Genomic DNA, 24,161 nt, shown 5'->3' with positions numbered 1-24,161 from the left:
TACTTTCTGGATTGTTTTTTTGATTTTCTTAGCATTCTCTCTAGACATTTTCCTTGGCTTATTCTTTAAATTGTTCCTCCATTTTTCGTGCCTCATTTCCATCTTTTTAAAATTATCCATCATTTGAACCATAATATTTTTTGGAGAATCACTAACTATATTCTCCTTCCCCTTTTATTCTACAGTAATAGGTTCCACTACAAGAATGACATTTTGTGGCGCTTCTTATTTTCATGATTTAAAGGCGCAAGTGATTTTTTGAACTGTTCAACCACAGTATGAACAATTCCTTCTGGCCATGCTATTGCAGGCGCACTATCCTCCTTTTAAGAGTCATCTACATCTTTTATCAAAATATTGCTAGTTCTTGGTGAATAGTCCCACTAGACGTGTCAAATTGTTTCCTATGATATTTTAGAAAACGGTTGGTGACTTTGAGTGTGTAAGCGTATTAGATGATTATACTTCAAAATATATTTTGAAAAATAATCAAACGATTGTGAAAAGTTTTCTAAGAATGTAAAAAATCTTAAAAGTTTTTAAACAAATCTTTTGAAAACGTTTAAAAATTTGAAGAAAGCTTATGTAATTGAAAAACTAAAACTTGTATTGCAAATTAAATTGCGATCAAAATAATGTTGAAAAATGAGAAAAACACAAGATTCGGTACAAATGAATTCCAACAATTAGGATATTGAAATTATTTTTCTCCTGAAAGATTTGGAATTTTTGTTGATTTTTGTCGGGCGTTTCTTCTTCTTCTTCTTCTTCTTCTTCTTCTTCTTTTTCTTTCTACAGAGTCTCTACAAAAATTATCAGATAATAAAACTGTTTTTTAACTGCCCACATTTTCATTTTCTTCGTTTTTATAAAAAAACTGCTTTTTTCAAATTTTTAAAAACTGCCGATTTGATATAATTGTTAGCACGTGCTATAATGTGAGATCCTAAACTTCTCAGGATTTTAGATTTAAGGAATTTTTTTTTCTGGACTTCTGCCAATTAATTATGGGGTTATGGCCAATTTGATAGATCTCGTGAGAAAATTACTCTGAACTTTTGGTTTTTGGGCTATTTTTAATTTTGGTATAAATAATAGTATGTTTCAGTTTTTATTTTTAAAATTATGATTCAGTTTTAATTTTTTATGTTCCGTGGTTTTAGCCTCAGTACTCCCGAATGGCATCGTAATATAGAATGCATACCCCTAGTTGCTTGTTTACATTTCCAACGGAAATTCTCACAATATGAAATTAATTTGCAGATTTTTTCTAAATATTAAAGTAGGTAAAACTAATTTTCTAGAATTAAAAATATAAAATATAAATAAATTGTAAAATAAATATTAATACTACAATCTTTATATAATATTTTAAAAATTTACAGATTACACTATTAGAGCATCTCCAACAAACTCTTTAAAAGAGTTTTATTCTTTATTTTAGAGAGTTTAACATTAAAATAGAAGTCCAATAGACTCTCTATAATACAAATTTTAAATAGAGAGTGAGTTTGACTCTCTACATATGGAGAGCACAATTCACTCTCTATTTCTTATCTCTATAACATAATTTCAAATTCAAAACACATGGATTATATTTTTATTGTTTAAAAAATGATTTTTAATTTTTTTTCTCAACATGAAATATATGAAAAAGAAAATTATAACAAAAGAAAATAAATATAGTAACTGAATAAATTATTTTTTATTAAAAAAATATAGTAAAGTGTTATATTTTAAAGAGTCCATTGGATTAAAATTTAAAATTCCACTCTTTATATAAAAGATGCTCTTTATTTTTCAAGATATGCTCTTTATAATAGAGATTACCATTGGAGATGCTCTTAATACATAATTTATGTTTACATCTCTTGGGCCACACATCCATGATTAACAACCCAGCCTATATCTTGTGGGCGTTTTGAGTTGGCCAAAATGTTTTCGGCCCATAAGCCCCAATTAACACTTCTACGCGCGCGCAGGCGCAGCAAAATTAGCAGAAACAAGAGGCTGAGCCTGAGAGTCCACCACCACCACTGCTGAACCACACCGAGCTGAACGGAAATTCGTTTTGCCGGCCACCGCCAATGGCTCCGATCAGATATTCACTCCACATAATTCACCAACCACACTTTAGTCTCTACATTAAACCGCTCATACTTTCTTTAACTCACTTCTCTCATTCCTCAATTTCACCTCGCAAGCTCTCCATTATAAACCCTAGAACTCTCTCCTCTGTAGTCTCCGCTTACTCTCCAGCCGAAATAAGCGGAGGTGGAGGAAGGTCCGGGGGCATATCAGCTCCGCCACCGGTCCTCGAAGATTTCAAAAAATCGATGTCAATCCTCCTAAAGGAACCAGAGATTTTCCTCCCGAGGAAATGCGACTCCGCAGTTGGCTCTTTAACAATTTTAGAGAGGTTAGCTCTCATTCTAACTCCTACCATATATATTTATATTATATGCTGTGTTTATTTGTTTATTGTTGATTTTAAAGGTGTCGAGGCTGTACAGTTTCGAGGAGGTTGATTTTCCTGTATTGGAATCAGAGGCATTGTTTATTAGAAAAGCTGGAGAGGAAATTAGAGACCAGGTTTGATTTTGTTGCTATATTGTTACTCTTATTATGCAATGAGATTGTTTTGTGTGTTTCACATTTAGAATTGTTTTAGTTTGTTCACATTTAGAATTGCTTCAGGAACAATTTCTTTTTCTTGTTTAATGGTGCAGTTATACTGCTTTGAAGATCGTGGAAATCGTCGTGTTGCATTGAGGCCTGAGCTCACTCCATCTTTGGCAAGGCTAGTGATACAGAAAGGGTACTAAACCTATGATCCACGGTGCTGCTTTTGATTTTAGATAGCATTTGCTGACTTTTATTATATTTTACGGTTTCCCTGTCATGTTCAATTTTGATTTTAATTTGCAAAAGAAATTTCATTGTTCATGTATTTATTTGCCTATGATTTTTGTATCCAGGGGCAAATCCCAGAGTTTGATCTCCATATCTTTTTTGGTTCAGAAAATCAGTACCTCTCCCTTTGAAATGGTTCGCTGTGGGACAGTGTTGGCGATATGAGAGGATGACAAGAGGTCGTCGTCGTGAGCATTACCAGTGGAACATGGATATTATTGGTGTCCCTGAAGTTACAGTAAGTACTCTTAACCTAAAATTCTCTATCAAGGAATCACTTGTTTCAAGATATTTTCGAGGATTTAATTCTTTTTGTAAATGTTCTCCCCTCCCTTTCCTTCAAGTTTCAAATATGCATGTTTTTCACCCTGATACACAAATATATGCACCTATGATTTAAATCTTTGTATGTTTGATGGACAACATTTGACCTTTAGTAAAGCCCTCAAGGTAGATCACGAAAGTGTATTCTTTATTGTTGTCTCCCTCTTCAATTCCTTTATTCTGTAAATTTACAGGTTTTATTGTTATTCAGATATGATGAAGCTTTCTTTTAACAATATTTTCTCTATTAATTTTGTAGGCTGAAGCAGAGCTTATCTCTTCTATTGTCACATTTTTCAAGCGCATTGGTATTACTGCAGCAGATGTTGGTTTCAAAGTTTCTAGCCGAAAGGTGTTGCATCTTGTATTTGGAGGAACGTGAACTTTTTCTCGTGTTGCATTTTATCATAATATTTCTATCTATAAGTGGACTGTTTGCTGTTGCCATTGTTTTCATATCTTTAAGGGCAACAAGGACAATCATGATCTGTTCTTAATGTTGGATTTGCATGCTCAATACTTGCACTAACTAATTGTTGCATGCTCAACACTTGCATTAACTAATTGTTGCATGCTCAAAACTTTGCATTAACTTTTTGAGATCTTTCTTACAGGTTTTGCAGGAAGTATTAAGATGCTATTCTATTTCTGACAATATGTTTGGCAAGGTCTGCATCATTATAGACAAGGTTAGTCACTTAAGTATTCATGTTTTGAGATGAAAGTTTTGTCCACTCCCTTAGGGGTTGCTAGAAGCAAGCAATAACGACAACACTCCCATCCTTGCTTGTATCTATGTGAATTTTGATGGTCACTTCACGTGTACCGATGCTTGTTCATTTTCATGTTTGTTTCAAATTGGACGCGTCAACTTATTTTCCTTGTTTTTGGCATGGCTGATGGGGCCATCAAACAGATTGAGAAGATCTCTAGAGATGAAATTAAGACAGAATTGAAATCCGTTGGGATGTCAGAACAAGCTATTGAGGAGCTACTGCAAGTCCTTTCCATTAAGTCATTGACAAAGTTGGAAGGTTGGGTTCAACAAATGGTTTGACAAGTTAGTTGAATTTTTCATTTTAGCCAATGACTATAAGTTTATTTTCTTGCTTATTGCTAGTGTTCATTGCTCACTACAACATAATATAACCAGAAGAAATCGTGTCATTAGTGATGATAATTGGGTCATCCTTATAGTCACAGCCAAAAGAGTTACCTGAAAATTTTCCTGATGGACCATACACTCTTTATGCAAATCGTTGCCTCTTGAGAATTTCTAGCCTCACTTTTTTGCTGTGTTAACATTTTAATCCTCTAGCGTGTAGACTAAATTGCATTGATAACTAGATCTGCTCCTCTGAAACTAATATGTAGAATAGCCATGTGGTACCTTTAGATCCTGAATCACTAATACAAAGTTATCAAGGAGAGAGAATGCATGTCTTATTTTCTGATTTAGTGCAAACGCTTTTGTGAATGTAGAAATACTTGGAGATGCAGGGGAAGCAATTGCTGACCTTAAACAACTTTTCTCTCTTGCTGAAAAATTTGGTTATTCTGAGTGGATTCAGTTTGATGCTTCAGTTGTCCGTGGTCTTGCCTACTATACTGGTATTGTTTTTGAGGTAAGGTTTATGATATTGTCTTTTTATTAGGCAAAGTTTGGTTATTGTTTTCAGTTTGATGCTTCAGAGCTTATTTTGTGTTTTTATTTTTTAACTTCATCGTAGGTGCTCTTTTGGAAGAATAGTACTTACTACTTACTACATCTATTTTAAAATGTTCTACCTTGGATGAATAAGTGACACTTTGCGGTGTTTGGTGTACATGTATATCGTTTACTAATACATGAACATCTAACAGTATAATCTAAACATTAAGAGCTGCGTATCAACGATCCTGTTGTGAGTGATTCTAGTTCGCTACTGTAGCTTTAGTGTTCAAAGACCCCATTCAAACTACGGTACCTCAAATTTGCATAGCTTAGGTCTGAATATGAGTATGTATACCATCACTTAGCTCATGTAATAAGTAAAGGTGTTACTAAGGTGAGTCTTATTTGAAAATATGTGCAAATAAAGAACGTTCGACGCTTTGTTTGGTGAAAAAGTGGATACATGTAGCTCATCCTGTGTAAAAGTTACCGAGTTAACATAAAGAAATATGCGGTGAGGTGGAAAGCTTTGCTTGGATTTTTGTGGTCTTTCTATCCTCCTTTTTTCATTGTGAAATCGTAGAAATTGTTCTTTTGTGTAACTATGCAAATCGTCTTTTCTTCTTCTAGGGTTTTGATAGGGATGGAAAGTTGAGAGCCATATGCGGTGGTGGGAGATATGATCGCTTACTTTCTACTTTTGGCGGTGATGATCTTCCAGCTTGTGGATTTGGATTTGGTGATGCTGTTATAGTTGAAGTAAGTGGAAAGTCTTATTCTTTTTCTTCTTTTTCTTAATGATGATTTTTAATTGCCAATATGAGTATTTTAATATTACATGAACTTATGCGTCATTTTCTGCAAATATCTTGACCTTGGTGTATGAGATTTCTTCAATATCTTTCTCCATTCTCACCTGTCCTAGTTAGTTTGCTGTCAGATTTGTTTTGTTATTGTTATATTTCTCGTCCTTCATAACTATTCTATCTTTTGTGACAGCTACTAAAAGAGAAGGGTCTCCTGCCGGAGCTCAGCCTTCAAGTCGAGGTGATTGTATGTGCTCTAGACAGTGATCTTCAAGGAGCAGCTGCTAGCGTGGCTACCGTACTTAGAGAGAAAGGACAAAGCGTTGATTTAGTTTTGGAAAATAAACCTCTTAAATGGTATTTACTCCGCTCGATTGATGCATGGTTTAAAAGTATTTCGTTTGTTAATTCATACATTCTGCTACTTATCTTTCAGGGTATTCAAACGAGCAGCTCGTGTAAATGCAAAGAGGCTTGTATTGGTAGGGAGTTCCGAGTGGCAAAAGGGTATGGTTTGTGTCAAAATCCTCTCCACCGGTGAGCAATATGAAGTTAAGCTTAATGAGCTGCAATGATAATATATCTGATTATTTTATCATTGTTATGTATTATTATTCTTGATGTATAATTTTTGTTTGAGACCAATAAATGCAAAACTAATTCTTGATTTTACGTATGTATATTCTTTTACAATGGAAAAAAGGGAAAAATTGACTTGAAATCATGACTACAAACTAAGAAAACAAAAATTAATACAGAATACTAAGATGAGAATTCTTCTAGTTGTTGAGATTTTGCTGCATGATTAATTTGTTAATTTACCACTGGAACTCTTCACGGCAAGACGTGGGAGCTGTGACTGTTTCGATCCATGCGCAATTTGGCAATGCCTTTAAATCCACAGGGATTTTGTTTCGATAATCACCCAAAAAAGAACAATAATTTCCATTTCCGTACGAGTAAACAATATAATCATTATCTCTAAGTTTAGGAAAACAAATCCTGTTCTTCATACATTCAACTGGAGCCTGCTTTATGAAAGATGCAGTCCTACTCAGAAATAACGTTTTATTCTTCAATGTTTCTATTTCTCGCCATATTTGATCTGAATGATCGTAACGCATGATCTCGATCTTATCTTTATCACTGGGCACGAAAATAGCCAATAAATTATCTTCTTCTTCATCTGCTACTAAATAATAATCCGTAACAGAACAATGCCAGAAAGGAATTTTAGGTAATACCTCTAGTGACTTGTTTTTTAGATTGAAAACAACGGTATAACGATCGCCCATGCAATAACAACGATCTTTATAAAATATGGGGTGATGCTGATTAGTTTCTAGAGAGCTTCCTAATTCTCCGTAGAAATTCCACTCTTGTTCGCCACGTTTTATGACGCCACAGCTTTTCAAACCGGCCGTCCAACCGAAAACATGACAATCCGAAGAAGAAGGAGAGGAAGAAAAACACATACTCATAAATCTTTTATTTGAGTTTGGAATTTCAAACTTCTGTCTGGTGAATGGATTGAAGAAAAAATGGGTTTTATTAACATCGCCGCGAGATAAAAGAAACCAACCGAATTTCGAAAATCGAATATATGAACTTGCTAACTCTGGAAATTGCATCTGAAAAGTATAATTGCGAAAAACAAAGTCACAAAGCTGTCCTCTGAGTGATATTAGGAAGGGGTGTTGGGTATAATAATTAGGTATTTGATGCTCAATAAAAGAAAAACGAGGAATGGAATGTTTAACAATATAATTTTGATTATTATTTATCAAAATTTTCAAAGATTTGCAAACACTGCGAAGGTTAGCAATGGCAGATGGATCATCTCGAAAAGCATATGCAGCAACGATAATCCAAAGCTCTTCAGGTAACAGTTCAGACAATGAACACTCAGCCATTACTTTTCTCAACTTATTTAACAAAGCAAAAGTGATATATATACACTAACAGATTACAATTAGCGTACATCTATTAATTTATCTATCTATATATAATCCATAATTTATAACTAAAAGGAAGAGAGATGCAAAATTACGATATCAGTCTTTAATCTATATCTATCTATCTATCTATACTATATATAAAAGCACGGATGGGGGGGGACAGGCAAATTTACTGAATAATCCTTTTCAGTTTACTACTAAAAAAAGATTACAAAGCTAACTACAAATCTAATTCTAAATTAGAAGTTTTAACTAAAAAAGTACAAATAAAGATATTAAGCAAGAGTTTAACTCCTAAAAGGAGATTAATTAATAAAACGGCATATAAGAAAATATTGCAAGGCAATTGTAGCAAATACAAGTGCAAATATAATAGTCATCAACATAAACTAATTAATAAGAAAATTAATTCAAGATATTACTACAAAGAACAAGAAAGAAAACAATTATATTTATTGAGTTATGGCTCATATATTTCCTATTAGAATTATGATATTTAATTCTTTATATTTAGCAATGCTTTTTTTTTTTTGAATTTGAAGTCTAGTTCCTTAATAGATTAGAACTTAATTTGTGTGTTAAGGTTTACTATAAATATAAGTGATTATCCTATTGTAAACTCATAACAAACATATAAAATAAATTTTTTCTCTGTCAATGGAGTAGATCGCATCATCGAACCACATAAAATCTTATATGATTTTTTTTCTTTTTTTGTTTATTTTCTACAGCGTTAATAATATCTTGTTTTTGATCTATCCATTATATTGGTGAGACATCACCTCTTTTATCACAAAGATGAGAGATTTATATACATTATAATACATATAACACGCATTCTAAAATGTAATACAAATATAAAATAAAAAACCAATAATTAATTAGTAAACATTAAAAAAACATTAAATAATTAAACATGGACATAAAATAAAAATATACCATAAATTGCAAAACTGAAACTAAACATACCTCTTTAGCAATTGAGCAACTTCTTCAGCGGGTCAATATCATCGAGTGTTGCCCCCAACTCTTATACTAATAGTTTGTTCATAAAAACTACACATGAACAAATGAAATAAACAAAATCAGCGTAATAAAGCATAAAATAAGTGCATATTGAAAGAACAAAGACTTATGATAAGTAATTTAAAAGATCTAACCTTTAAATATTAAATTTCTTATACAATTCAGATTCATGTTTTTGTAAACAGCTAAATTATAATTTTTTTAAAACTTTTAATTATTTTATAGAAAAATATTTATTTTCTCAATATATATTTTCTTATTCAATTAATCATTATATTTAACTTTATTTAACATTTTATTGTTATATCTAATCAAAAAATTAATTTTTATTTTAATTCCATCTAAAAAAATTGATAGTAGTTTTAATTTAAATTTACTATTTAAGCCATTGACGTGTGTATGTTTTTACAAATAGAATCACAATTAAATCATATTATTATATAATTTAATAATTATTTATACTTGGTATTTAAAATTCACCGATCAATGTGAGATAATTAACACAAATATCAATTGAGCGAATTGCAATTCTAGGCGTACAATAATTGTTTTAACTCTGTAGTAAAAATTATATAATATATTTAATATATAATTTATAATTTCGGATGAAAATAAGAATTCTAGTTTTAAGTTGCACTTGATATTTTCTTCTTAGAAAACCCTTAATTGGTTAATATTGAATTAAACTTGTACTACACTTCTTCATTTTATTAGAATTAAATTTATACTTAACTAAAACTTCGTAAATTTTTTAATTATTAAAGGTTAGTGTGGTAATTTTGCATATCTCCCTCCTTCACACTTAGAGTACAGTGATAGATATAAATAGATAAAAACCTTACGTGTGTATAGTTGTATTATTTTTCGGAATTTTCCGTTGTAATATGCACGTAGAAGTATTTTAGTTTAAGTTGTTTAGCTGAAGCTTGTCCTGTAAAAATAGGCTCATATTGTTGTAGGATTTGTCCCACATTGCTAAGAAAAGAAAATGGGAGGTGGGGTTTTTTTTTCACCTATATAAAAAAGTCCATTCTCCCCTTTCTAAGCATCCCATCTTATAATCCTTTTCTTTCTTTAGCGAGTTAGCCTATTATTCCTAAAGTTTTAGTTTGCTTTCTCTCTTTAGTGTGTATTTTGTTACAAATAAATAGTAGAGTATTTTGGATAGTGCCTGAGAATGTAAACCGGTTCTTTTAGCTGAACCTCGTTAAAATTTTAGTGTTCTCTTTATTATTTATTTAGTAGCTAATATTTAGGCTTATCTATTGTGAAAATAGTTATACTGAATGAAATTATGTTTAAGAAGTTTGGTACTTAAGTGGTCCGCTTGCTTGTAACCAACTATTCTTTTTTGAAAATTTTCCGTTATAGTAACTATTTAGCATATTACGTAATTTGCTAGTAATAATTGTTAATTTTCCGCAACATGTCCATCTATTGATGTAATATGAATCTGTTCCCTTTTTTCTGTAGATAAATATATAAAATTTGTTGTTTGTTTTGTTTTTGGTGGTGGTGTGATGTTGATGATGATACCTGGTGTAGGAGTTGTGAATGAAGAAGGAAGACACGGTAAAAAAAAAATGAACGAAGAGACATCTGTTGAGTTGTTTTAAGATTAATTTTGTCTATGCATCTATATCTATCTATCTATATCTATCTATAACTATTCTATAAGTGTGAAGGGGGGACAGGCAAAATTACAACCTTAACCTTCAATAATTAAAAAATTTACGGAGTAAAAAAATAACTAAATAGAAATCTAATTTAAAATATGTGTATAAGTTATTGTATAAAACTCAAATACAACTATCCAAAAAAATATTGTTGAATTACAGAGTAATAAAATAACTAAATATAGAAATGTAATTTAAAATATATGCCTAAGTTATTGTATGAAACTCAAATACAATATCCAATAAAATGTTGCTGAGACTAATTATAACCCAATCTTTATAAGGGGAAACAAAATACTATCGTATTACAATAGTAATTTTTAATAATTAAAAATAATTAGAAATATTATAAGTTCAATTTGAATAGAACAACACAAAGTTGAATACTAATATAATTCTAATAAGAAAGTAACGGTCTTCTTATATAACTCTAATAAGAAAAGTTGCAGTCCTTTTATTTTATATTTTATAAATGTAGAAGTACATGAGTTTGAATAGGAAGAACTAGGGTTAAGCAAATGTAGTAGCAGAAACAAGCTGATAATTGCACCAAGAATTGCAGGCAATAGTCGATGATGACGATTGTTGTGGAATTGAAAAAGAGCCTTGCTTCTTCAGAAGAGAGTTTTAAATTAGAGAAATTGGTAAGCATCGAAAGTTCAAAATTTAGTGTGGCTTATTTTTAAAAAAAATAATTGGTTTATTTTTGAATTTGCTTTTCTTTATACAGATTGAAGAGGCTGTAGCATATGCCTTCGCAGGATGAAAAGTTGCCAAATTAAGTAGGTGTTGACAGATCATATATTCTTGTAAATGGGAGTAGTGACATATGTTCATGAAGGATTAATTAGTAAGAACAATTATTCAGAATGTAATTGCTTTTATTATTATCGTAAAATTTAAATTCTTGTAACTTATATAAAAATTAAAATAAAAGAAAGGCGTATTACTGATGATAAGAGGATATTAACACTTACAGTTCAAAGATAAATAAATGTTCGGGTAAATGACATAAATATAGAATTTAAAATGAACTAATAAAAAAATTAACACACACTTATTGAATTTAAAAAATCCTCTAATAAAGTATGAAATAATAACTTATTAAAAATTAATATTATATATATAATTTAATAATATTTACTATATCACGGGTCATATAAATGCCGCTCACGTGCGTAGCACGTGGCGAAACGCTAGTACTATATATAAAAGCACGGATGGGGGGGGGGGGGGGGGGACAGGCAAATTTACGTAATAACCCTTTTTAGTAATTTATTAATTAATATAGCTATTATGTTTACTAAATAATAATTAACTTAAACTTCTTTTACTTAAACTAAAACTTATCTATGAATAGATTTAATCTCCATATAATAAAACAGACATAATAAATAAAATTATGACTTATGTTAATTCTAAGAACGGGCTGCAACTTTTGCCAGCTTGCTGGATTCTAGGTTGCAATTATTTTTAATTTATTGTCTTGTTTTTGAGGCCGAAGAACAAAAATTTGAGTAATTCTATCAATGGAAAAAAAAGTCAAATTAGAGGAGAAGTAAGGATTTTTATTTTACATATACAAAATACTTGGTGCTCACAGCGGATGAGGATGAAGTAAAACCACTAAAACTAAAATTCCTAATTAATTTAATAATATAATTTGTAAACTTTTGGACTCTTGGAAATAAGAGTCCGACTATAAAACTTTTAAAATATTAAATTACTTCTACTAAACTATTACTATTATAAGATCAATTATAAATTAAAAAATAGCCATATTACTAATTTAGATAATTAATTAAAACTATTAATTAAAGTATTACTATTTTTAATCAACTACAATTATTTTCTTAACATTCTCTTAAACATAAAATAATGTTATTATAAAAAATTATAATACAATGTCTGATCAAACTTAAATATCTCAAATTGATTGGATTTGGTCTGTATTTACGGTGCGCTAATATGTTTCCTTCTACAAGTATATTGGCTAAAAAATCATATTGGTGCATTAAGTTTCTTTCCTCAAAATGCATATTAAAGATTACGTTAGCTTTAAAATACTAAAATAATGATACAATGCTAATCCATGTCTTTTTATGGGACAATTACAAGAAGTTTCATGAATTAAAATTAATTTTTATTTAAATATTTTTTTGTACTACAATTTAAATTTAAATTTAGTTTCAATTAGAATTTGTTGAATTTGACTTAAATAAAGGAAGTGAGATTATAAAATTATTATTTTATTTTATCGCTATTTACTGCGACATAATATAAAATTACTCTAGAGAAATATGATATAATACATAATTAAATTAAAATTAGATATTATTTTAAATTTTAAATTATTTAAATTAAATTTATTTCTTCTTATATCAATAGAATCTATTTTTTAATTATCAAATTTTACTTCTTTTTGTATTCCAATAGAATTTTATCCGATAGATTTACTCAATTAGTTTTTTCTAATGTATTACTAATTGAAATATAAATCTGAATTGAAAATTAAAATAAAATAACTAAAATTGGTTATAAAATAAATAAATTAGTATAATTATAATAAATTTAATTAATAAATATATTTACGAGTCACGTTACGGGCCACGTGCATAGCACGTAATGCGAAACTAGTAAATGTAAATATAAGAAAGTGAAAAGAGAGCAAGAGGAGATAATTAATTATGTATATCGGTGATGATTTATCTGATTAATTTAATACTTACGTGTGTAAATATATTATCACATCATACATTTAATGGTATAATAATTTTTTGCTAATTTATTATGTTATTTTAATACATTTTTAAAATATTAGGATCATATTTGAGATCTAAAATATATGAGATGCCAACAAAAAATATAAACTATACATAAAGATAATTTTGCACGTTGTTCCATCGTATAAATATTATTCATGTGCGTATCACGTGGCTATACGCTAGCACAATATATAAAAGTATAAATTCGAGGGACAAACACTTTTACTAAGTTATCTTTATTAATTAATTTATAAAATTTTAAATTTTTATGTGATTATTAAATTTAAAATAATAAACTTTGATAAACTACAATTATAATTAATAGTATTGAATTGACGAGTTATGTTACGAACCATACAGATATGATTAATATGAAACTAATGTATTGGAATATGCATAAAATTCTTGTTCGTATAGGATAATATTAATGAAATATTTATGAAAATGATAACTTTATTATCTTTAGCTAATTAAAAAATATAATTCAATTAAAATTAATAATTCTAATACCATATAGATTATTTGTTCCCATAAATACACTATCTCATTCATCTTTTAAAATATCAAGAACTAAAGAACCGCACACACAATGTAAATATTGATGAGAGTAAGCGAAAAAGGTGGTGTTTGTGATGTGAGAAATAAAGTTAGAGAGTTAACAATTTTGTAGTTTTTTTTATTTTAAGAGCATATTTACTAGAAATGTTCTTTATTTGGTAATTCTCCACCAATTATGTACTCCTTTTGATGAATAGTGAATGGCTCGATTCTTTCTCCCGTGAATGTACGCTTTTAATGCAAGCCACGTAAATCTGCTATATTATTTATTTATTTTATTTTATTATTATTTGTTGATAAAGTCCATAAGTTTTTTTTTTGAAGAAATCAACTATCATCCAATACCTACTAATGGTTTCGATTATATTACACATACCAATCTGATTATGAACCGGTCACGATATTTGGTATGAAAAATTCAACAATCGATATTAATAGCGGCAGACCCAGCTTTATGAATGAGGTGGCTACCGCCCTCTCAAATCTTTTGAAAAGTAAAATTTGGAACTTCAACTTTTAAGCATTTTTAAAATATATGATTATTATAGTTTAATTTGTATACAATTCGTCTCCTTAAAATAAATTATACCAACTAGTCATTTCATTTTAAAATTCCTAATTCTACCCCTGAATATCAATGTTACAATATAATATATCTATCTATATTTTATAACATATATAAAAGTGTATTAGCGAGAGAACACTTCTATACATGAATAAAAATACTTTTTTTATAATTTATAAACTTTAACTAGTAGAAATCTTTTCTAATTCTAATCAACCAGTACCATTTTCATGAATATAAAATTTCTACGGCTGGTAATTAATCATGACACTCCAACTTAGAAGTCATATCCAAAAATTCCCTAAACTTTCAAAAGCATCACAAAATCCCCGGACCTTTTCCTAATAGGCCAGTATACTCCTTTTGCCTCAAAACCATTTAAAAAAAACCGACCCTACCAAACAAATGACCAAAATACTCCTAAAGTCATAAAAAAACAAAATCAAAAAATCCCATCTAACCAAACCTAAACACGCTAACCCAACCAACCAATCAAATCAAATATAAACCAACCATCCAACCGAATCAAACTTAAATCACTTTATCCACCTAACTAAATCAAACTACTCAATCAAAAACCGCCACCACCTTTTTTGGCCACCGCCATCCGTTAATTAAAATTTTTTTTTACTTACTAAATAATTAAATAAATCATTATTTTTAATTTTTTTAAATTGAATCGTTGAACAAATCCACCGTGGTGGATCTGTTCACTGGAGAACAAACCCACGATGGGTCTGTTCACTAGAGAACAAACCCACGATGTGTCTGTTGTTCTTTTCTGAACAGACCAAGTTACCGGCGTGGGTCTGTTCTCCGGTGAACAGACTCAGCACGGTGGGTTTGTTCACCGGTCCGCTTTAAAAAAAATTGTTTTTAAAATATATATAATAATTTAGTTAGTTATATAACATGTAACAAAATTATTTTAATTATTTATTAATTTTTGGACGAATTTTTTTCCGGAAATGGATGGGTAGTTGGTGGCCGAAAAAGGTGGCGGCGGTGGATGGCGGTTTTTGGTTGAATAGTTTGATTTAGTTGGGTGGATAAAGTGATTTAAATTTGATTTGGTTGGATGGTTGGTTGGGTTAGTGTGTTTAGTTTGGTTTGTTGGGGTTAGTTTGATCTTTTTTTTTATGACTTCATGGCTATTTTGTCAGTTTTTTGGTCGGGGCGGTTTTGAGGTAAAAGGGGTTTATTGGCCCATTAGGAAAAAATTAGAAGGGTTTGTGATACTTTTGCAAGCTTAGGGAATTTTGTGGTAGGACCTTTTTTTTTTATTCTAATCAGCCATTTAAAAGTTGAAAAATCACGCTCAATAATATTATATACAAATAGTAAATTATTTATAATTTATTTATTACTAAAAATATTGTATATATAAATTATACATATAATTTATCATATAAAATATAAAAATTACCTTTGTATATATATTATTGTAAATAATAAGTTAACGGATTGCATTACCAATCACTATATTAGTTAACCATATACACTATACGTGAAATAAAAGTAGTAAAGTTAAAAATTTAATTTTAAATGAACCGTAACAAATAAGCTCATAAATATACATTTAAGATAATTTGCACTTAGGAAGGATCAAACTTCTTAAGTTTGGCTATATAAAAAAATCAACGACATCAAACACGGTAAATTTAAGGTAATTTGCACATGTATAGGTGATTTTAACCGCTCCTAACACTTATAAAGGCAGCTATAACCGGCCTTATAAGAAAAATACTCTATATATATGTATATCTATATTTTTTTTAAAAATAAAAATTCTAATGAGGAGGGTCAGACGACTCTCTGCTACCCTCTGGAATCTGCCCCTATTTGTATAATCATGTATGTATTAATTTAATTATGTTATTACTATAATTTTTAATTTTTAGCTATTGAGTTCTATATTTGACTAATATCAAATAAAATGAAGATAAATATAAAACGAGAATTCACTTGCAATTATTTCAAATATAAATTATGATACATATATAAATAAAACATTATGTTTAATAATTTTAAATTTAAATCATGATAAATAACCTCATGCAGCGCGCATACGCAACAAACTAATAATTAATAAAAAAATTAAATGTTACATATCAGCTTATTTCTATTCCATTGCAGTTCAACTGAGATTAAATTGAAATATAATTCAAAATAACTTCTAAATTGAGATAACATTACACAAATTAAAAATTATTATACTATAATTAAATAAAATCAAATAAATTGAAAGCATAACCACAAAGTTACTAAGATTGAAGCTGTTGAGATGGATGTTCCTGCAACATAACCCAGTTATGATCGTCAAGATTGTACTCTCTATCAAATGCATCAGGACAGGGTATACTCATCGACAAGGTTTGATATTTCAAGTCGAACACTTGTATATATAATCCGGTCATAAAATATATGGAATTGCATTTAACTCTTGATTCCGCGGCACAATCGCATGCAACGCCATGTCTTTTAGACAGAAAAATGGTTGAACTCCCAATATCATCAGTTTCTATCCAGTTTCGGATCATCGGATCGAACTCAAAAACGTTGAAGCAACGAGGTTCGTCGTAGGACAATTCCGTTTTTATTTTTTGAACTAATATGAGTTTCCCACAACAATCGATCAAATAATTTTGAAAATGCGGCAGAAACGGGTGACTAAATACACAAAATTCCAGCATAGTTAACGGCGTTACCCGAATTTGATTTCCTTCGAAAGAAATAACCGCCAGAGTTTTTGTATTATTTGTTAAACAATACAACTTCCCGCCGGACATTGCTAACGACGGTGAATCATACACACGAAAATCCGAGTCTATCGATTTGCCTATGTTCATCTGATGCTCATATTTGATGAAATTTTGATGACCAAATTGCCAAAAGAAAATGTAACCCGATCTAAGGAATAATACTTGAGCATTCAAAGCTGGTGGCGGTGATAAAAATAGATGACAGCTGCCGAGACGGCGTTCTCGTATCGGAAGCTTCATATCTATCTATCTATACTATATATAAAAGCACGGATGGGGGGGGGGACAGGCAAATTTACTGAATAATCCTTTTCAGTTTACTACTAAATAAAGGTTTTATGGTCATTAACTAATTAGTTATTTAATTAATCACTATTGTAATTAAAATCCTAATTAGAATAGGTAGCTAAATTATCTCCAATTTAATTTTTAGTATATAAAAAATAACTAAATTGTCTCCAAATTAGTAGGAATACCTATCTTTTAGTTTGATTGAACTACAAAATTAAAATACCATGTTAGGTCAATATATTATTATTTAAATTTTTATCTTATTATTTTAAAGATATTATTAATAAAATTAAGTTAATTATTTAATTATGATTATTATAAAACGAAAAGAAGAATAAATTCAGAATGAAAAAAAAATTAATAACCGAATATATTATATTTACTATTACAATTTTTTTTGACTAATTTAATATTAATTATAAATAAAAAAATTGATATAATTATAATAAATTTACTAATATGTTCATTGAGTAGTTACGTTACGAGCCACGTGCATAGCACGTAACGCGAAACTAGTTTTGGAAAGTGTTTGGATTAAATAGGTAATGATTTCTCGTCGGATTATTAAGTTGTTCCTCTTCGAACACCATCCATCCATGAGAAGAAGCCAGTAATCTTTTATTTTTCATCTCTGGAATTTTTCTTGTGTAAAATTTATCTTCAGAAATACTATAGAATCTTTGGTTTTCTTCATCCGGATTGTGTATAATCAGCCATGGTTCTACTGCGGTTTTCATGGCTTTAATTAGTTTTATGTATACCAAACTTAAATAAAACCATTACTCTTTATATATATAATCATTAATCCAAATTATATTTGGTTAATGATTCTTTTATTTTATCTATATATCCTGATGACTATTACAGTTATACTAAAGCACTACTCTTTAATATTATAAGTATATATAACGGTTTTCTGTTTGGTTCAGGTTTGGACATAATTCTTTTTCAAGTTAAGTTTTGATATAAACCAATCTGAAATAATCGAACCAAACCAAATAAACTAACTGAATTATGGATAATTCGTAATTTTATGTGGCGAATTAGGTTTACAAAAGTATTTTTCAGTATAACACAAGTATCATCATAATAGCAGTTGTTATAACCGTATAAGGGACATAAATAAAGACAGTCATGATCTGGTCTTAATGTTGAATTTGCGTGTTCTATTGTGACCTTTTTGTAATTTATATCCTTCGAGTGTTTATCCTACACAACGGATGTGCCACGTCATTTTTACAACAAGCCAATAATCATTTGCGATAGGGAATCTTTATTTGTTACTTATTTTTTTTATCATTAAACATTTGCACATGGCTAACGCCTTATTGGTTTGTTGTACGAATGACGTGGCGCAACCGTTGCATTGTATAATTATTCATATCCTAATTCTGATAAGATTTTTTTAAATGAATAAAAGTTAGATTTGGTTAGAATTAAAATTTACATAGAAGATTTGGTATTTTATTAAAAGAATGAGTAATTGGCTAAAATTGCAATATTGTAATTGTTAAAAACTGGCGAAAATAAGCATTTTTTGTTAAGATTTATTAGATATTTGTGTTTAGATAATAAGAGACCAAGTCAAGATAAGATTCTAGCTAGTTTGTAGGAATTGTGGTTGAGGATGTTCACCACGTTTATTTTTCAGTTCCTAATAATCTGCAGTAGTTGATTTAGTTGTTGGGTTTATTCCTATTTAAACTGTAAGTGTGTTTCTTATTATGAAGTAATGTGAGCATCTTCCAATTTGAGTCTCTATCAAATCTCTTCTCTTCTTTGTTATTTTTCTGTGTTTTTTAACATTTGGTATCGGAGCCTAATAGAAATATGGCTTCTGAAAATAACGGTTTTGTGCAGCCAGCGATTCCACGCTTTGATGGTCACTATGATCATTGGAGCATGTTAATGGAAAATTTCTTGAGGTCGAAAGAGTTCTGGGACATCGTTGAGAATGGGATAGCTGAACCGGCTGACAGAGAGATACTCACTGAAGCTCAAGCCAAGGCTTTGGCAGATCGAAAGCTTAAAGACTTGAAAGCAAAGAATTACTTGTTTCAAGCAATTGATCGTTCAATTTTGGAGACTATTCTCCAAAAGGATACTTCCAAGCACATATGGGATTCCATGAAAAAGAAGTACTCTGGCACAGTTAGAGTGAAGCGAGCACTGCTTCAAGCTCTAACAAGAGACTTTGAGACTCTTCAAATGAAATCAGCAGAGCCTATTACTGATTTCTTTGGAAGAACAATGGAGATTGCAAACAAGATGCGCTTTCATGGTGCACACATGGAAGATGTAAAAATTGTTGAGAAAATTTTGAGGTCGTTGACACCAAAGTGGAATTATGTAGTATGTGCTATTGAAGAGTCTAAAGATGTTGACTGTATGTCTATTGATGAGCTTCAAAGTTCTTTGCTTGTTCATGAACAAAAGTTCAGTCATAAAAATGATGTGGAGGAACAAACAGCTCTCAAAGCCTCTACGTATCTTGAATCCTCAAGCACCAGAGGAAGGGGTCGAGGTAGAAGCGGACGAGGTCGTGGAAGAGGCGGTCGTGGAAACAGGGGCGGCAGAGGTCGAGGTAGAAGCGGACGAGGTCGTGGAAGAGGCGGTCGTGGAAACAGGGGCGGCAGAGACAATAGAGATGATGGCAATTCATCTTATGTTTCCGAGAGAGATAATGACTCTCAAGGAAAAGGAAAAAGGTATCCAGACAAGTCTAAAGTTGAATGTTACAGATGTGGAAACTTTGGTCACTACAAAAATGAATGCTATACAAAGTTATCGAAGGAGAAGGGTGAGAAGTCAAATTTTGTCGAGAACAGGGAAGAAGAGACACTTCTAATGGCCTTTCATGCATTGGAGGAGCCTGATCAAGAGACCTGGTATGTTGACACCGGTTGTAGCAACCATATGAGTGGCTGTAAGTTTTCTTTTCTTCATTTAGATGAAAGTTTTCATTCCATTGTCAGTTTTGGGGATAAATCAACTGTTAATGTTAGGGGGAAGGGAGATATACAAATCAAAACCAAGAACGGTTTCATTGAAACCATTTCGAATGTCTTTTATATTCCTGATTTGAAAACTAATCTTTTGAGTGCTGGACAGTTACAAGAAAAGGGATATATGATCACAATCTTTAAAGGAGAATGTGAGGTTTATGATCCAAAAAGAGGCTCTATTGCTATTGTGAAAATGACTTCAAACAGGTTGTTTCCATTAAAGATCACGACGGTGCAGTCCTGTTTGTTTGCTAAAGAGGATAACTCATCATGGAGGTGGCATCACAGATATGGTCATTTAAACTTTAATGGCTTGAGGACTCTTCATCAAAAGCAAATGGTTACTGGACTTCCAGCAATCACTACTCCATCAAAAACTTGTGAAGAATGCATTATTGGAAAGCATAAAAGAGATCCATTCCCAAGTGGAAAAGCGGAGAGAGCTCGAGGTGTGCTTGAATTGGTTCATTCAGATTTATGTGGACCGATCAATCCAACATCAAACGGTAAAAAGAGATACTTTATATCTTTTACTGATGATTTGAGTAGAAAAACTTGGGTGTACTTTTTGCAGAATAAATCAGAAGCTTTCTCTGCATTCAAGAGTTTCAAGGCTCTTGTTGAAAATGAGGCTGATAGAAAGATAAAGACTCTAAGAACAGATCGAGGAGGAGAGTTCTGTTCAAATGATTTTGATGCATTTTGTGAAGCAAATGGCATTCGGAGACAACTGACAACTTCACATACACCACAACAAAATGGTGTGAGTGAAAGAAAGAATAGAACCATCCTCAACATGGTTCGCAGCTTACTTGCTACCGGAGAAGTTCCAAAACGGTTTTGGCCCGAAGCGGTGATGTGGTCGATCCATGTTTTAAATAGAAGTCCAACTTTTGCAGTTAAAAATATGACACCTCAAGAGGCGTGGAGTGGAAAGAAGCCTTCCGTTGAGCATTTCAGAGTATTTGGATGCATTGCATATGCACATATACCTGATGAAAGAAGAAAGAAACTTGATGCCAAGAGTGAGAAATGTGTATTTCTTGGAGTAAGTGAAACTTCAAAGGCCTACAAGCTGTTTAATCCAGAGTCAAAGAAAGTGGTGATAAGCAGAGATGTGGTGTTTAATGAAGAGGCCAAATGGAATTGGACTGATGGCAAATCAGTTCCAAATCAGATACTTGACGATGATGTCTGCGATGACGAGACAGCAGAAAATTTTGAAACTCAGGAGCAGCAGGCACCTCCACTTGTTGCACAACCTGATCAAGAAACTCAATCTGATCAACAATCAGAAGAAGAGCATGGCTATAATTTGAGAGATGAAAACATAAGAAAGAGGCCAGCATGGATGATGGATTACGATTTCGGAGATTCAAACTCTGATGATGATGATGCTTATTTTGCATTATATGCAGATAGCGACCCCATCACATATGATGAGGCTGCTAAAGAGAAGAAGTGGAAGGAGGCAATGGACAAAGAAATTGAGTCCATTGAGAAAAATCACACCTGGGAGTTGACAGATTTGCCCGAAGGACAGAAATCCATTGGTGTCAAATGGGTTTTCAAAACAAAGTTGAATGAGAAGGGAGAAATTGACAAACACAAAGCTCGTTTGGTAGCAAAGGGTTACAAGCAAAAGCATGGTGTTGATTATAAGGAAGTGTTTGCCCCGGTTGCACGGCAAGACACAATCAGGTTGGTAATTTCATTAGCTGCTCAAAATTCGTGGAAAATTTATCAATTGGATGTAAAGTCAGCTTTCCTGCATGGAAACTTACAAGAAGAGGTGTTCATTGACCAACCACCTGGTTATGAGAAGAAAGGAAAGAAAGAAAAAGTTTACAGATTAAAGAAAGCCCTCTATGGACTGAAACAAGCACCACGAGCTTGGTACAGTCGCATCGACGCTCACTTTGCCAAGCTGGGATTTCACAAATGTCCCTTTGAACACACCCTTTACGTCAAAACTGAAGGAGGTAATTTGCTTATTGTGTGTTTATATGTCGATGATTTGATTTTCACCGGTAATAATGTTCAAATGTTTAATGATTTTAAGATGTCTATGATGAAGGAGTTTGAAATGACTGATCTCGGATTAATGCGTTATTTTTTGGGATTAGAAGTCATACAAACTACTGTTGGTAATTTCATTTACCAAAAGAAGTATGCACAGGATATTCTTGCAAGATTTAAAATGGCTGATTGCAAGCCATCTGGAACACCAACAGAGCCTGGTCTAAAGTTGTGCAAAGACAATGGTGGAAATGAGGTGGATAACACCTACTTTAAACAAATAGTAGGAAGTCTCATGTATTTAACCTCCACGAGACCTGACATCATGTATGCAGTAAGTTTGATTAGTAGATACATGGAAAAGCCATCTGAGATGCATCTTAATGCAGCTAAACGAATTCTTAGATATGTACAGGGTACAATTGATTTTGGTGTTCTTTATAAAAGAAATAATGGCTCTGGTTTTGTTGGCTATACAGATAGTGATTATGCAGGCGATATCGATGACCGAAAGAGTACTTCTGGTCATGTTTTCATGCTCAATTCTGGTGCAATTTCGTGGTCCTCCAAGAAGCAGCAGATTGTGACACTCTCCACAACTGAAGCTGAGTTTGTAGCAGCAGCTTCAAGCTCATGTCAAGCCTTATGGCTTAGAAAAATGTTTGAAGTGCTTGGTAATGAGCAAAAGGGTCCAACAATCATTTGTTGTGATAACATGTCGACTATCAAACTGTCAAAGAATCCAGTCATGCATGGGAGAAGCAAACACATTGATGTTCGTTTTCATTTTCTCAGAGATCTTTGCAAGGATGAAAAGATTGAGTTGCAGTATTGTAAGAGCGGAGAACAAGCTGCAGATATTTTAACCAAGTCTTTGAAGCAACCACCATTTGAGAAGTTGAGGAAGATGCTTGGAGTATGTTCAGTTCAAGACATTAAGGAGAAGTAGCAAACTAACTCTAAACTGTTTCTGCAGAATCAGTTTAAGGGAAGGTGTTAAGATTTATTAGATATTTGTGTTTAGATAATAAGAGACCAAGTCAAGATAAGATTCTAGCTAGTTTGTAGGAATTGTGGTTGAGGATGTTCACCACGTTTATTTTTCAGTTCCTAATAATCTGCAGTAGTTGATTTAGTTGTTGGGTTTATTCCTATTTAAACTGTAAGTGTGTTTCTTATTATGAAGTAATGTGAGCATCTTCCAATTTGAGTCTCTATCAAATCTCTTCTCTTCTTTGTTATTTTTCTGTGTTTTTTAACATTTTTGTATGTTTTAGTTAAAATTGATCCCATCTGAAAAAAATATAGTACTATATTCAACCTATGTATGCATAATTCAAGACATTAAACCTAAACTTATGTATGAAACTAAATAGAAGCTAGCCATACCATGCAAGCTTAACTCTTAATTCTCAAGGAGTGTCTAGGAAATATAATGGAAGACTGGTTCAAATTTAGAAGTAAATAAAATATTTTACTACCTCAAATTAAAAATTACTAATTTTTTTATTTAATAAAATTCATTACAAACTTGATTTGATAGTATCCAAATAATTTTTCCCATTGACAAAATATTACTCAATTAAAAGAAAAATGAATTGAATTAGCATGTTAAGAATTTCTTTCCTAATTTTTGTGGTCTCGTAAAAATTTATTTTCTAACGCAATAACAATTACTATAAAAAGTTAATGAATTTATTTATGAAGCACTACAAATTATACCCTGAATATTTACTAAATATCAACTATATTTACTGACAAGTAAGATGGTAGAAATTATATAAGAAATCGCAACTTTAATTATAAGATAGAAAAAATTGTTACAAATTATGCCTTAAA

At 31.2% G+C, this 24,161-nt stretch overlaps 1 protein-coding gene and 1 pseudogene across 1 annotated transcript; one reads left to right on the top strand and one right to left on the bottom strand.

Moving 5' to 3' along the window:
• The first annotated feature begins 1,980 nt into the window (after nt 1-1,980).
• LOC126677166 (histidine--tRNA ligase, chloroplastic/mitochondrial-like) lies at nt 1,981-6,373 on the top strand (annotated as a pseudogene).
• A 142-nt stretch (nt 6,374-6,515) lies between these two features.
• LOC130015419 (F-box protein At4g00893-like) lies at nt 6,516-7,620 on the bottom strand. Its single transcript, XM_056105519.1, has one exon. It carries the CDS (start codon nt 7,608-7,610, stop codon nt 6,516-6,518), a length of 1,095 nt encoding a protein of 364 aa, XP_055961494.1. The 5' UTR covers nt 7,611-7,620.
• Nucleotides 7,621-24,161: the final 16,541 nt, after the last annotated feature.

The sequence above is a fragment of the Mercurialis annua genome, linkage group LG4 (genome assembly GCF_937616625.2).
Source record: "Mercurialis annua linkage group LG4, ddMerAnnu1.2, whole genome shotgun sequence".
Lineage (NCBI taxonomy): Eukaryota > Viridiplantae > Streptophyta > Magnoliopsida > Malpighiales > Euphorbiaceae > Mercurialis > Mercurialis annua.
The sequence above is the reverse complement of the archived record's forward strand: the minus strand, read 5'-3'. Positions and strand labels throughout refer to the sequence as shown.